Source organism: Pimephales promelas, chromosome 18 (genome assembly GCF_988280905.1).
Source record: "Pimephales promelas chromosome 18, fPimPro1.hap1.1, whole genome shotgun sequence".
NCBI lineage: Eukaryota > Metazoa > Chordata > Actinopteri > Cypriniformes > Leuciscidae > Pimephales > Pimephales promelas.
Window position 1 is genome coordinate 26005124 of NC_142786.1, and position 16425 is coordinate 26021548.

General features: G+C 38.4%; 1 protein-coding gene across 7 annotated transcripts in view; it reads left to right on the forward strand.

Moving 5' to 3' along the window:
• The window catches only part of macf1a (microtubule actin crosslinking factor 1a), a 175117-nt gene that overhangs the window by 55869 nt on the left and 102823 nt on the right, over positions 1-16425 (forward strand). For 4 of the 7 annotated variants that reach the window (XM_089123253.1, XM_089123258.1, XM_089123255.1 and 1 more), the window contains 3 exons: positions 11046-11107; positions 14886-14975; positions 15558-15653. In XM_089123253.1, coding sequence (XP_088979379.1) covers positions 11046-11107; positions 14886-14975; positions 15558-15653 — 248 coding nt within the window. Of the gene's footprint in view, positions 1-8676; positions 8930-11045; positions 11108-14885; positions 14976-15557; positions 15654-16425 lie in introns of those variants that run through there. The other 3 variants (XM_089123254.1, XM_089123260.1, XM_089123256.1) reach the window with 2 other exon arrangements.

Sequence of the window (16425 nt, forward strand, 5' to 3'; positions counted from 1 at the left end):
CTGAAAAATACAGAATTATTTTAGACGAATATGCTTGCACTCGGTCACTGACTACTTTTTAAAAATTAGGCCACTTTTTACTGGTATCATAAGACGTTTGCCATTATCAGGACCCAGAAATATCCCCCCATTGCATTATTATACATTATTCAACATTATACTTAGTAGTTTAATTTACTACTGACATTAAAACTCTGAAAACTTGATTTGATTTTTTGGTGAACTATGCACAATAAATATTGATGCATTTTTGTATTTTGAAATATTGTGACCATATATTGTTACACCCCTAATATACACATATTATATGTGCATCTCTATATACATTTTTAATTGTAAGTTCATCAAGTGCATGTTTTTATTTTAGCTTTACTTCAATTAATGAAAAACTTTATTTTTAAAACCTTATGACGTTTTTGTTTAAACTTTAAATTTATGTTTCCATTCTTCAGTCTTAATTTTAAAGTAGGTTATGTAAGCAGCATGTAAACCAGAGCCCGAGTGGTTTGACGCTGCTGCCGCAGATTTGCAGCTGTTACTCAGAAAGTGACTGAGGGCGAGTGTCACAAAAAACTTATTTTTAATCTCCTCTTGTCACGCTATACCCTTTTCTTTTTGTAAAAACCCTGTCTCTTGTGTTTTTCCCTTTTAACTTTTTTTTTAATACATGATACACAACAGAGAATGTGAAGACGATGTCCGACAAATGGTTATCCATTATTGGACCGAACTGGTGAAAGATGATTGGATGTTCACCACATGGGCACATGACATCGTATGACCCGTTCCAGTGAATCAGGTTGCTAATGTGCCCACCTGTCACCGCAAAACCACAACGATTCTGCTGATAGTTTCATGCCGTTGCACACAACTTTAGGCACACCCAAAATGACATGCATTTGAAGTCATAGCACCATCTGTGCTCTATGTAAGGTCATCTGAAATACGTATTTACAGTCAAAGATTCTTCCAGTTTGATTCTGCACTTAGTCATGCTGAATCACTGGACTATGATATCACACACAGCATTTCAGTGAACAAACGAGGCTGCTGATGCCAGAACGACTCTGTAACACCATGCTAGCTCTCATGTCATTCACACATTCAGTGAATGTAACTCATCCCAAATGAGATCACGGGAACAGCCACCACACACCCATCATCACTATTTGCCTCTTCCCCCTCAGACAAGCGCAGCGCTCACAGAGGATGCTCTCCGTAGAAGGTCTCGTGTAAATATGGAAGAGAGCAGCAGCGCTTACTCATAGCAACAGAGATACACACGCATAAACAGACACATCCACATCGCATGAACATGCGCCAATGTCTCGTACAGGAAGGATAAGCTGCCTGCCATGTGGGCAGACAAGGAGAACAGAAAGTTTATTGCGCATTTTAGTTTTTTTGCGTTTCTTTGTTCACGTTTGGTTTATAACGGCTCTTGGGGTGATAGCTAAAAGCATGCCACTTGTTTCAGAGGAAAGGAATTCAGAGTAACAGTGTCGGAGAGAGAGTGAAAGACTCAACTTCAATGCAGTTACTTTTTCAAAGTGGAGAGAAAAGTAAAACGTTTCCTTAATTTCTAAATTTTAGAGATTAAAGTTTGAAACTAGAGAAATAGAAAGAAGAGAGGAGACGAGAAAAGGAAGGATCCAAGCAATGCAGATTGTAGAGGACCAGAATTGCAGAATCTACTCTTTGTAGATGCTGTTACGTTGAAGTTTGAGTCGTGATTCTAAGTTTGGGATCAAGTTATGGACCCTTTTGATCCAGAGATCTTCTTGCCAGTGCTCTTTGTGGCTGCTCATATTTTGACGGCAACTGGAGTGTGGTTGTGCCGTAGGCGCCGGAACACCGGGAGTGCTGTTTGTCTTTATGGTAATGGGCATTTCTTTCTCTCTCACTCTAGCTGTGTGTCACTCACTGTATATGGAAGGGTATACTGTAGTTTTCTCTTTGAGCTCCTCCTTTTCCTTTTACATTAATGCTTTTTAGATATTATGTTGACTGCACTTTAAAAAGAAATTCAGGGGACCTATTGCCACCTATTGCCATAAATGTGTGGTTGCAAGTTAAAAATTCAGATAAATTGATATAATTAATTATATTTTAATTAATTTTGTTGAAATAATAATATATATGTTTAATATTATAATATTGTGTGAATTTAAATACCTCCTGTGGTGAAAATCAAGTAATGTTGTTTATATACTGCATCTCTGCGGTGTTTATACTTTGACAAACTATGTGCAAATTGCCATGGCTTATATTCTAACCTCAAAACTGCAGTGTACCAAATGTCTCAAACGCAATTTGAAACCGCCCCCGTTTCCTACTGTCACAAATGTGACCAATCCAGTCAATGTGGGTCATTCCCATCATGCTCTGTGGGCATTTTATCATGCTGTATATCATAATGATGTTTGATATTATGATGATCTTTCTCAACTAACTTTCTGTGATGTTCTGAGCATTTCTAAAGATGTTGATTTGAAGGCATCTGTCTGACTCTGAGATGGCGAACGGGAACATGCGTATTACCATTCTGATGCATCAACTTGTAGATCCTGTATAAATCTCTCTTCTTTTGTTTCTGTATCAGTTTCTGGTTCAAAGCTCAAACATACAGTATATGGCTGAATTAAACCATTATATTCCACTTTGCCGTTGTGTAGCTTCAGCTATGGCCGGGCGAACTTAGTCCGAGCATGTTGATTGGAGGTGGGGACTCATTCATTGGCCAATTTTCTGTTTCTTAAAATTCAGCAGTTCACACACTTCCCTGCATGCATAATTGAGTTCCCACCACTCAATTATGGTTAAAATAGTTGGAACAACTTAATCTTTTTTTGAGTAATCAACTTAATAATTTGTAGCGTAAACACAATTTTTTAAGTTCCTTTAGTACATAATTAAGTTGTCTAAACTCATTGATGTGCAAACTGTTTTATATATATATATATATATATATATATATATATATATATGTGTGTGTGTGTGTGTGTGTGTGTGTGTGTGTGTGTGTGTGTGTGTGTGTGTGTGTGTGTGTGTGTGTGTGTGTGTGTGTGTGTGTGTATTTTTCATTATTATTATTTTAAGCCAAACTTTTGTTTTTAGAGTATGCTGGGTTTTTTTGCGTCTACATGGAGATGACAACTATACAAACACTTAGCCTATAAGGTTCTTTTATATTAGTGCTCTCTGCTCTGTTGTAATAAACTTGTCAGCATATTGGCAGGCGTACAGCAAGTTATTTTACAATATCACACGGTACTGATAATCATTAGCTTTACACAGTGTTAATCTGTCACTACAGAATTTGTCTTTGACATGTAAACATTACTTTACAGCTCTGCTGTAATTTGTCAGCTCACTGTCACATGCCACATTACATACAGTAAGACTGTTGTAAATATTGCAGCAGAATGAATGTATTTCAACCCATGTGGCTAGTTTAGACTTTGACTGCAGAGCTTTGGGTGAAGGACAGAGGCTGCCCTGGGTAATGGTAAATGTCCTGGTGAGCATTATTGGTGATTGGCTGCCAATGACATCAGTCAGGAAGGATCAAGTCAAATGGGGACGATGTAGAGTGATGTGTCGCGGGTTGGGCACAAATAGTGTTGCACAGTGCCACATTAGTGCAGTATCACATCACATTACATAAAACCTGGTGGCATTACAGGATTCTTTGAACTGTTGAGTGTTGTATCTGTTTATGCCAATTTTACAGATTGTTTTTAAATACTGTTCAAAAGTTTGGGGTCAGTCAACAATGCGGCATTTGTTTGACCAGAAATACAGTAAAAACAGTAATATTGTGAAGTATTATTACAAAAACAAAATAACTATTTTCTATTTAAAAATGTAATTTAAAAATGTAATTTATTCTTGTGAAAGCAGCATCATTATGCCAGTTTACAATTTCACATGATCCTTCAGAAATCATAATGCTGATTTTGGTGCTTAAGAATGATTATTTTTTCTTGATATTAACAGTCTTGCTGCTTAATATCATTTCAATGGTCTTTGACGAATAGATATTTCAAAAGAACAGTGAAGCAAACTGTATAAGAACACTAAAAAGTTTATTATAAAATTAAAAATCTTTTGTAACATTATAAATGTCTTTACTCTCACTTTTGATCAATACATCTTGCTGAATAAATTATAAATTTTTAGGCAAGGCAAGTTTTTATTTACAGCACATTACATACCCTATGGTAATTCAAAGTGATTTACACAGAAATGAATTAAAATAATCTCAAAATAAAGCAAAGAAAAAAAATCTTAGTGACCTCAAACTTTTGAACAGTTGTGTATGAATAAGTTAATATTTGATATGTTGGTAGACCTGTGTTGAGGTTGATCTCTTCAACCAGTTCTTCCAGTTTTACATTGTATATTCAATTAAAAGTTAATATTTGTAAAGCCTAATAACAATGTTAAATGTATGCTTTTGCAAATCTCAAAATGAATATTCATTTTTTTCATACTGCACATTATAATGTCGTGATGTCTAAATTAACTTGTTGCATTAAAAATGAGTTTGTGATTTTATGTATACTTTATTTAGACAAAATTGTATAGAATGTGTTTATTTCGGTTATTGACCATTATTGGCTTCTCGAGCTAAAATGATATCAGTGCATCTGTGTAGTTGCCCACCAAAATACAACCAGAATACCCATCTCAATCTATATATAAAATAGCTTATCCAAACAACATAGTGGATTAGGGGTATTGTGACACTTTAGCCTTAAAACCAGATTAAGGTATCGTGACAATCTTAGGGCAGAGTTTGATAGAGGAGGCCAAATCTTGTTTGTCAGTCAGACAGACTCACTTATGTAACATTCATGTGGCTTGATCTGTAGAAATGTCTGACTGGGACAGTCAGCCTGGGAGGCTGTTCTTTTGGATGATTTGCACCCATCATGTGTATGAGAGTGAGCAAGAGATGGGTCACACAAAGTCTGTTTCTCTGGTGTATATGCTAGCAGTCGTAGCCTGCATGTGGAGAAGATTGAAAAGAGAAAAAGAGGCAATACTGCTCCACAGAGGTTATTATTAGCTACAGCAGGAAGTGTAGCAGAACATGGGTGTGGGTAAAGCGCCAGGGTTGGGCGCATTTCGTTATTAGCTTTTGTATGTGTCTGTCTGTGTTTGGTTTGTCCTGGCAACCACCTTTTTGTCCTTGCTGTTATACTCAATTATGTGTTAATACCATTGCGGTAAACCTCAAATCTGGGTGGTTTATTTGGTACACAAATCCAAAACAAACTTCACGTAGAGTTCTGTCCACTGTTATCCATCAATCCCAGTGTCCTGTCAGTGCTTGTCTGAATCCCACTACTACAACTCAAAACTTTGATTTAATATCTATTAGTGCTTTGGCTCCTCATGGAGAGGCTTACTGTTACAGTCTTTATCAGCACCTCTTTATCCCTGAGAATTGTCCTGCATGAAACATTTAGCTTTCACCTCCTCTGCCTTATGATATTCAACTGTATATTCAGTACAAACAGCATGTGTTTGTGATAAAATTTGAACTTAACTAGTAGGTACAAATCTTGGTTATTCTTTTTCCCTTAATCACACTAGCTTATGAAATTACATGCATTGTAAATCACTGCATGTAATCGAGCCCGCCCGATAAAGGATTTTGAAGGCCGATACCGATACCAATATTTTCTGGGTTTTAAAATCCGATATTCCGATATATCGGCAAATATTTTATTTATTTATTTTTTAAACTGGACATGATAGTCACAAATTGTCATGCTCATTTGAGTTAAGAGAACTGATAGGGATGTTCTTTTAATTGTTATTCAACCAATGTATGTATCGTGACCAACTCAACGAGTGTTGCCAACAGGAACGGTGTAGAGTGCCCTCTGGTGGACAAATTATACAACTCCAACACTCATGACATGGTTCAAGCGTGTTTCGTCCATTTTTATTTTAGTTTTGAAATATTAATTTATCGGCCATTATAACTGCCGATACCGATAGTTTGGAAAATGCCTAATATCGGCCGATAATATCCGTCTGCCGATATATCGGTCTGGCTCTATAAATCACTAATGGTATTGTAATGGTCACTGCATTTATTCTAGGGATGCACCGATATGAAAATTTTGGCCGATACCGATAACCGATAATTCTTTATATTTGAAAGCCGATAACCGATATATCGGCCGATAAATTTAAATCCAAATTTTTATTTTGAGAGCCTGATTACAAAAACAAAAGTTTCACAATTAAATCCATGTCCCAAGCACACAATTATAATTATGTTCTCATTATAGTGTTAGTATAGTATAGCCGATATGACAGATTTGCGTTGCAAATGTTGTCCCGAACCAGATTTTCATTTTTTGAAGAGATTTCAATCATATTTCAAGAAATTCAAAAACATAAACAGTTCTCAACCAGTGTCTCACCTGAAGGGAATAATACATTATTTATCGGCTTTAATATATCGGTCAAATTTTCTTACCAGGCCGATAATGATAACATTAAAAATGAACATATACCGTCCGATACCGATATGCTGGCCGATATATCGTGCATCCCTAATTTATTTGATCATAATACAAATGTATTACTGATAATTTATTCCTGTGACGCCAATACTGAATTTTCAACAGCCAATGCTCCAGTCTTCAGTGTCACATGATCCATCAGAAATCATTCTAAAATGCTAATTTGGTGCTCATTACATTTTATCTTTACTCTCACTCACAATTTTATATAAAGTCTCTGTGCATGTGTGTGTCGGTCAACCACTATTCCAGATGTTACTGTGCTAACAAGGTTCACTCATTAGAGAACTGTGGTCACAAGGAGCGCAAATGTAATATCATACTAATCGGATGAAGTGGGTCGGCTGGAGGGGAGATCCGCTATAATTGCATGGATTATACAGACAGAATATGAAGAGCCTGGGTCTCGTCCTTTTTCTGATTCCCATGTGTTTAGTTTAAAATGGGGATACGTCATTCCCTGTTTCCCAGAATTCCATGTATTGGACTCATTCACTTGGAAAGACAAATGGAGAAGAACAGAAGTATCGTGTGAGGGAGGGAGCGAGGAGAAGAGGACACGAGCTGTGCCAGTCTCTGAGCGCCACCGTAGAGAGGGAGTGAGTAAAGCAAATCTAAAAATGAAAATAAAAGAAAGAGCTCAGAAAACGCAAAACAGAAAGAAGAGGACACACAGAGGAGTGAGCTCTGTCCAACTGGACCTGACGAGAGATTAGACGTGATAACCACGAAGAAAGAGGGGGTGGGAGAGTAATCGAGAGAGGAAGGATAAGCACTCTGTGTGGCATTAGGAGTGTAAGCTCTGCCTGGTATTTATAGTTCAGGCCGCAGGAGGAGAGAGCAGCCGAACAACGGCATCTCCAAAAAAAACTGATTAGAAACGGGGGAAGGATTTCATTCAAAATTTGACAGAGGAAAAGACAAAGATGGTACAAGTGAAAGGACCACTAACGGAAATACCTTCAAGAATGTGATGGACCAGGTGTGCATTGTGCTCTCTAAGGATAATCAGGACTTTTCCTACTTTGCCTTCAGCATCCTCGCAGGGATTTAAAGACCCGTTTAACTGCGAGACTGAGGTGTCAGATCACTTGCCTGCACATTGGCTGTGGCTCTGTGTTTGTCGCTGCTTTATGAGATCATGCAAGTATCGCGGTAGTTACTTCACTGGCTCTTTTTGCTGACTCACGTTTGGGATCAATGCAGAAGCACTCCGTTTCTGCAGTGTGTGACTTGGAGATTGAACTACATAACTAGTAGGGTTGCATGATTTAATCATACGTAGTTTAATTGTGATCACGATATCTGCATCTCTCGATTATTAAAGCATAATCGTCTGCAGTATTTGCAGTATATTCAAACATGAATCTCTTGACCATATTGTCTGCAACTGTGGTTGCTGAATCTGCAACTGGGGTACAATATAAACTGCTTCTTAAAGGTTTTACCAGTTCTCATAATGCAGAGAGGTCAAATAAAACATTAATTTGTGTTTATGTATGATATTTAAAGAAAAAATTCTGATTATTAGTTTAACCATTATCGTGCAGCCCTAGACTTTTCCATTGTTTTCATTCACCCCTAAAAGTCCCCAGGATACCTCTGTCTATCCCCCTCTTTTTGCCAACATTTTCATTTTCACTTTCATTTTCTGTTATACACTTGCAGAGCTCTGCCAAGGGAATGATGATGATGACGTAACAGCTCGTCATTCACTTGTTTATTGCTCGATTGGACCTTGTCAACCTGCTTCACATGACTCCTTATGATATGGACCTTTGAATTAACTTGCTATTTTTTCCAAGTGCACAGAGACTCTTGAAGAAAGATTGCTGCCCAAATGTTCTTCATTCAGCCGCAGGAAATTGAGTAACCACGGATTGTGAGTGCTTAAGTGAGAGGTGGAGAGGATCTTTTTTACTGGGTTCATGACGGATATCACCTCTGAGAGAGAGAGAGCAAGAGTAGCCGAGGTTTAAAGGGAGGAGGAGGGGAGCGTCAGTCCTTATTAGTAGTGAAAGGAGGAGCTCTTGTGGAGTTTGACATGCACGTGTGAGCCAAACTGCTTGCTTAAGCTGAGCTTTGATATGGCAGCGAAAAGGAAGGCCGGCTAGCTAGCGAGGAGGTAGAACGTGGGAGCTGTAGATAGAAAAGGAGGAAGTGCCTTTAACCTCAACTTTGGACTTTATTTTCAACTCTGAAGAAGAGATTACTTTGGATTAAAGGTGCAAATCACCACACTCAGAGACATGTCACGAAGACGAAGGAGAAGGTAAATCATTTTGGAAACCAAAAGGAATAAGTCACCAGCGCAATGTGGCCTGAATATTGCACCGAAAGGAGCCTGAACGCTCATCTGCACGCGCTCATGTGCTGCGCAGGTCAGTTTCTATTTGTGTTCCTGTGCGCATGTCGTCACCTAGTCACATGCTGTGATTTGTGTGTCAGCGGATGTATTCTTTAACATGTGCCTGTCCACTATTGTCGTTGTCCTGTATCGGTGTGAGTCCACATGGATGGGTGTGACTGTGAAAAAAGCGGTGTGACTTTCTGTAACATGTTTAGCCAGTGCAGGGTGTGTGAAACAACACACAATGACTCACTGTAATGTATGTGAAACAAGAGAATGTGCTTCTGTGTGACTGTCACAGAAAAAGGGAGTAGCCCTAAGTCTGTCTAAGAAGAACCTTGAAACATTTATTTCTTTTTAAGATACTTTTGCAATTGTGTGTGTGTGTGTATGTATGTGCGCGCACACTTCAATGCGCTTGAATTAGATCCAAAAAGGCAAAAAAGAATATGTTTCCTGTACTCATGAAGGTATCAACTCCTGTTCAAAAGTCAGATCAAATTCCCAAGGTTGTAGAGAACACATGTTGTGAGTCAATAATGTTGTACTGTAATTTAGGAGGGAAACAAGGGGTATGCTAAAGCATTGGTTATGCAGTTTGTGTAGAATTTTATAGATAGATAGATCCATAGACATGTGACATCTACATTTTGCAGCTTCAGATGTGACTTCTCTATCAGAAATGTCATAATAAAACCTTGAGGTTGGGTTGTAATTTATTTTCATGTATATTGTACATTTGAGTGGGATGTTGTGTGTGTGCTTATCAGAGGAAGTGGGCCGTCTGCACCACATGGTTGCCTAGTATTGCTATGTCTCCATAGTAACATTGTCAACTTCAGCTTCACAGTAAGAAGCCAGTGGAAAGAGGCAGATAAAGAAGGGGTGTAATGAACTCATAAACATCAGGGATGTGTGATCCATTTCTATTCTGTGCTTGGCTGCGTCACTTGTCTGGCATGTTTAGGATAAGAAACAAAAAGAAATGCCTTAGAGACCAGAAGTTCATGTCTCAATTCAAAACTTCCTGCCCATAATTCCTTGTTTGCCCTGTATTAAGACAATATGGACATTAGATGTCAGATCAGGACTGTTATCACTACCACATATTGGTACACTGAATTAGATAGCATTCAATACATTATATTTGTGCAGTTTTATGTACATAGGGTATGATGCAACATCACCCTGCGTGTATCAACCTGAACATACATAGTCACACATGAATACAGGCTCAGAAAACTGTCAACCTCCTACATGCTTTAGTAAGTTGTGGAGAATGTAGGTCAGTTGACGATGTTAATGAACCTATTAACTGGTCTTTTTTTAAACTTTCAGCCTAGTTTCCAATTTTCCCAAACCTCTGCTAATGTAGCTACTGATGCACTCCTGTAACCTGTTTTGCCTGTCGAAATTTGTTTTATATTGTGGATTTAATGACTTTTTTTTAAAAGGTTTTATACCAAAACTTATTTGAAGGATGTTTTAAAAAATGTTTCACCAGGTTGTGTATTGTATTGTTTGTATTTGTCATAGTGCGTTCTTGACATGAAAATAGCCTGGTTTTGACATTTACATTAAAAACAAAATTCAAACAGAGTCAATAGGATTTCTAAATGTTTTTGAAAGAAGTCTCTTATGCTCACCAAGGCTGCACTTGATTAATCATAATACAAAAAAAATGGTGATAGTGTGAAATATTACAAATTTAAATATGTAATTTAATTTATTCCCTGTAATTCAGCATCATTACTTCAGTCTTCAGTGTCACGTGATCCTTTAGAAATCATTCTTAAATGTTGATTTGCTGCTCAAGAATTAATAATAATTTTGTTGAAACTTTTTTGAAGGATTCTTCTTTTTAAAAACTATACTGACTCTCTTTTTGGACTGTAGTGTATATACAAAAATGGCTTTCTGTTGAATCATGAAAATATGAAATATATTTGTTTTATATTTTTATGAAAACATTATTTGGCATTTTACAGTCTTTGAATCACAAATTCAAGCTATTTAAAGCAAGACCAGAGGGAGGCTTGTAAATAATACAGAGCATAATGCTGTAGTCTTCCTGTTGTGTTACATAATTAACCCAATCTCTCTTCCTCTCTTTTCTGCTGTTTCCTCCTCCATCTTTCTTTTCACAGATGAACGAGACAGGGTGCAGAAGAAAACTTTCACAAAATGGGTCAACAAACATCTCATAAAGGTACAGTCCAGCCTGTCGGGTTATTTTTGTCTTTTCTGCTGCACTGCACGATGATAAGACCCGCTGGGCACTGGGCTCCAGTCCTGCTGAACACACGACACACTCATGTTCACACTTACACACGAGAAGACTCAGTTGAATCTTTTCAGTAACAGGACACTTGGAATAAATTTGAATCTTGCAAGTGAATGATAGTGTTACCAATAACGTAACCTCCACAGTATCTTGTCCACATGACTCTGAAAGTCATTTGGCACATTGTCATGCTCCAGAAATATATTTTTGTGTCTGTTAATCTTCAAACCCCACTGACTAGCTCATGAGAGCAAAGAATGCTGGGTATTTCAAGGGCAGGGCAGATGACCAACCACAGAAGGGCCAGAGTTATGAGGCTAGAGACAGTGACCTCATAACTCGGCTGGTATTACTGTAACGCAGGTCAGACTCTATGAGGTGCTATTGTAACGGTAGAGTTATACAGTTAATACTAGACCCCTAAATATGATCATAATCATGCGAGGGAACCCCATCTTAAAATTCCCCATACAAAAATAAATAATGTGACACTTTTGTGACAGATTGCGTGTCTACTGACATGCCATTTTAACAACGACAGGTCTGTTATCATATCCGGAAATCAGCAATTGTTCAAATGTTTTTTTTTTTTTTTTTTTTTTGACTGTTGTAGGATAGCTCGCATAGTTTGTCATTAGCAGATACTAAATAGGTGGTGATGCCTGTTAGCATTTGTGTTTACACATCTCTCTCCATCTCTGACAGGTGAACAGGTATGCGGTTATCCTCAGGCAAACACTGACTGACAAAGCGGCGTGTGTAGTTTGTGTCACGTCAGTGTGTTTTCTCTTTACACACTTCTAACATAAACAGTGAGCTCATTCAGAAATGTGGAACTGGTTTAAGAGGGTTTGCGCAATTGACCTGTCCACACCACAGGAATGACTGCAATCTAAAGCACATTTGAGCGCGACACCTTTTATTATTTATTACCCCTTTGCATCACATGGGTATTAGTGCTCAAGTATAGTTTGTTATTCTTTGTGTCTATGGAAACTGGGCATCTCATGATAATACACCTGTGATAAACACCGAAGTGGCATGAGAGAGACAGAAGTGTAAAGAGATTATTACATTGCGCTCAGGGAGTCTGGGGACATAAATGTACAACAAAAACATTATTTGTGTTCATGTGATCTCTTTTTTTTATATACAGACTGTCAGATATTCTTGTTTTCATTGAACACATGCTGTTCTTTGGATCTCAAATCACACTTTTGGAGATGCTTTTAGCCTCAAATACTAAGAAATTCTCAAATTCATGTTAATTTTTCATTTCAGCTTTTCACTCAAATTATTATGCTAATTTGTAATTCGAAAGTTGAATGTAGTCTCTTATGACTTCTTATCACCAAGGCTACATTTATTTAATCTAAATGCAGTAAATATTGTAAATTATTGTTACAATTTGAAACTATGTACTTGCATTGAAAAATAAGTACAATGTACTTATTGTGCTCATGTTGTATTGTAAAACACTTTTGCTGCTATTGAGGTGTGATATGGGTAAGGTTTAGGGACAGGTGTGGTGGTATGGGCAGGTTTAAGGGTAGGTTTAAGTATAAGGGATGGGTCAGCTGTGTAATTACAGATGTAAGTACATAAATTAGTTACAGCTGTAATTACATGCTGGTATTTTTTTAAATATAAGTACAATGTAAAAACATGTTTGTACACAATAAGTTCATTGTATCAAATTATTCGTTTCAATGCAAGTACATAGTACTTAAAGAGTAACTAAACCCCTGGTCAGAGCCCGACTCCACCCACTAGCAATATTTGAAAAATGCTGAAAAAATGGGCAGACCCCAGCGGGGCCAGGGGGCGTGCACCTGAGACCCGCCGTGAGTGACAGCTGCTGTCAGACTCTAAAATAGAGCGAGACTGGAGTGACGCTAGTAGCTGCCTTTGCAACAGAGCGGCCATTTGAAGTCGAGGACTTTTCTCCCTCACCTTCACCTGAAGTGGATGAGGGTGAATTGTATGTAGACACAGGGCCAAATCCATTCGAGCCGCTGGCTCAAACTGTCTTAACTCCTGCATCGCGACCGGCATCTGATGAGTTTTGTCGTCGATGTTGATCTCATAGCGCGCGCTCTGTGGGCATATATTCATATTGATATTCTGCCGCTATGTGAAAAAATCCAGCAAAATGCACCGGCTCGTTTGTCGACCCCAGAGGATTAACTTTATCCTAACCATAAATTGTGATTAAAATATCCATGATCACTCACATCAAGACGCCGCTGCGGTGGAGGAGTCCATGCAGGAGGAGCAGTGTTTGGCACTGCGTGTGGAGCTGTGTGGAGAAGCCCATGTCCACCTCTATTCCGTTACTATCCTGATCACTGTACTAAACACTGATAAATCTATGCTAACTTGAAGCTATCCTAACTGTACTATGCTACTAGAGCACAAAATAATCTAAATTATCTATATAATGCTATGCTAAATAGATGCAACAATACTCTATCCTGATTGTTTTCAAAAATAATCTAAATAACTATATAAATGCTATGCTAACTAGATGCTAATATATGCTATCCTGATTGTTTTCAATACTCATAAATCCAACTCCTGACTCCCTACAGTAGTTTTGACGGAACCAGATGCTTTTATACCAGGGGCTGCCAAGGGCGTGGTGAGCTCGCACCAAGGGCGTGACAGAGTGGCGTCTGAGAGTTCACTACGTCAGCAAGTACCCCTACTGCAGGAGCTTTCCGTTTAACCTGAAGAGGGCAGCACTCAGACGTTTTTACACCATATATTTGAAAATCAAAACACTTTATACTCAATTGTCAAAAAATGTACTCGAATCAATGAACAGCATTTATGAAGCTCCATTCTTACAGATCATTAACTAAAAAAAGTTGTTTTGGTGTTTAGTTACCCTTTAAAGCCACTTAATATATAGTGGGACCCATAATCTTTCAGAAAACATTCTAATATGCTGATTTGGTCAATAGAAAGTGCAAAAGAAGAGTTTTTATATAAATATTTTTATATAATAATTATATATAATATAATAATTATTATATAATTTTAATATGTCTTGACTTTTGATTAATTTTAATGCATCCTTTAATTAATCTCTAAAAAATAAATCTTTCTGACCCCAGACTTTAGGACGTTACTGTATATAATATAATACTGTTCTGTCTGGTTTGATTGGGATAAAGTGAGTGAATCGAGAGGATAGAGAGACATAGAGTTGTCAGGATGTTTTTTAATACTCAGCAGATGGCTCCTCTGTAGCCCTGTGGGGAGGCAGCTGTGTTGGATCTGCTGTATACAGCTTAGGATTTCTGAATCCACACACATACACACACACACATGCGTTTGTGTGTGCTATGAAGTACACGACTTCAAGATCCTCCATGTTTTTCATGTTGCTTGTTTACTGGCCCATCTCAATGAGTCCGGTGCCCTCTGCTGGTTCGAGTTAGAGCACTACAGTTGTCTCACTGTGACACTATTTCACTTAATCTTATCTAGACTTCTTTTGTTAATGAGTTGCATTCAACCAAAATTGTGTTTGCTAATAGTCCTTGAATTACAGTTTAATGTATAAAATCTGAACATGACAGTTATAGCACAAACAAATATTGAAACTGTTACACTCTTGCTCATTATACACAAGGTTACACATTGGCTTCTAAAAGCTATAAAGATCTTAACCATCACTCTATTTCTCTTTCTCCAGGTGCGGAAGCACATCACAGACCTGTATGAGGATCTAAGGGATGGGCATAACCTTATTTCCCTGCTTGAGGTGCTGTCTGGTGTCACATTGGTGAGACTGAGAAAGCAACTTAATTACTGTAACACAGATTAGGTTATGATTTGAATGCTTTCTGCAATTCTCATGGATAATTCATGTGGCAGGGATCTGCTTCATTTTCCATAATGCAATCCAGAGCCATATGTTACCTGCGGATCGTGTCACATGAGTTGACCTGGGGGTTAGGCTGGTGTTATAAAGTGTCTTGGCTTGCTGTTTATGTCACCGAATTTAGATACAGGCCTTGCAGCAGAGAAATAGCTGAGTCTGACATTAGTACATTATTTCTACACTCAATCTTGCCCATTTGATTGCCTCAGACCATGATGCACTGGGGCAGACGGCATGACAACGTGGATTAACAGAGACAGGCTGCTGACACACCACATGCCCTCTGCGATCTCTCTCTCTCTCTCTCTCTCTGTCTTTCTTTCTGTCTCGTTGTTTTCTCGTCCCATTTGATTGTTTTTTGTTTTGCTTTCCCTCCATCTTGTTTTAATTTTTTTGGAAACTGTGTTTTAGTACATATATCAGCCCTTCAACACTGTTTCTGTCTTCATCCTTTCTCTGTGACCCTCTCAATGATGTCATCAGCACAAGGGCGTGTCGACGCTGCGGAGAAAGTCTGTGTCACGCGCACCCCCACTCATCCTGATGGGTGGGGAGGATGAGGAGGATGGAGCTCAGGGAGTATGTGTGACCCCCCCCCCCCCCCCCAACTGAAATGCATAGTCACACACAGTCATCCCTGTACACTGCATGGCGTGGACTCAAAGGGCAGGTCAATTTCATGATTATGCAAAGGGGAATGTCTAAAATGCCGATGCATAATCAGATTTAATACATTCGGGTGTTTGAGGGACCTCGCCTTGTCACACACATTATATTCACTTCACTTCAGTGCTTCCAACACATTCAATCAGACGACTAGGCCACGTTTGCCCTATTGTGGGGGTTTTCTGCTCACTTGCAGGTTTGCTGGACATGCTGCTGCATTTGTAGGTGATAGTGAGCATGCTTTGCATGTAAGGGTGTGCGAGTCTGCTACGTGAACTCACTAGAGAGTAGTGAGTGATAGAACGATTATGGGCCATGCTCACTTGGATAATTAATAGAATTAGCCATTCGGCCTTGTTAATAGATTTGGTGAAGCCTTGGGGTGCAAATACGAACCCCAACCATATGAACGGTAGTGTTTATTGACATTATATTGGCCATTTACTGTCCTGCACTGGATATTGCTATTGGTCGGCCACTAATAGAGATGTTAGCAAGCAAGACAGAACTGTGTGATGCAATAATAAGTTTTGCTTTGCTGTTTGAATTATTTGCTAATGGTGACAGTATGCTAACTATTCGACTACTAACTATTCGATCGTGACAGGGTCTTGTGTCTCTTTGCAGTGTGCTGCTTTTGCTGCTTTCAGGCTTGCAGTCCTGTTTTCACACAAACCTCTAATTT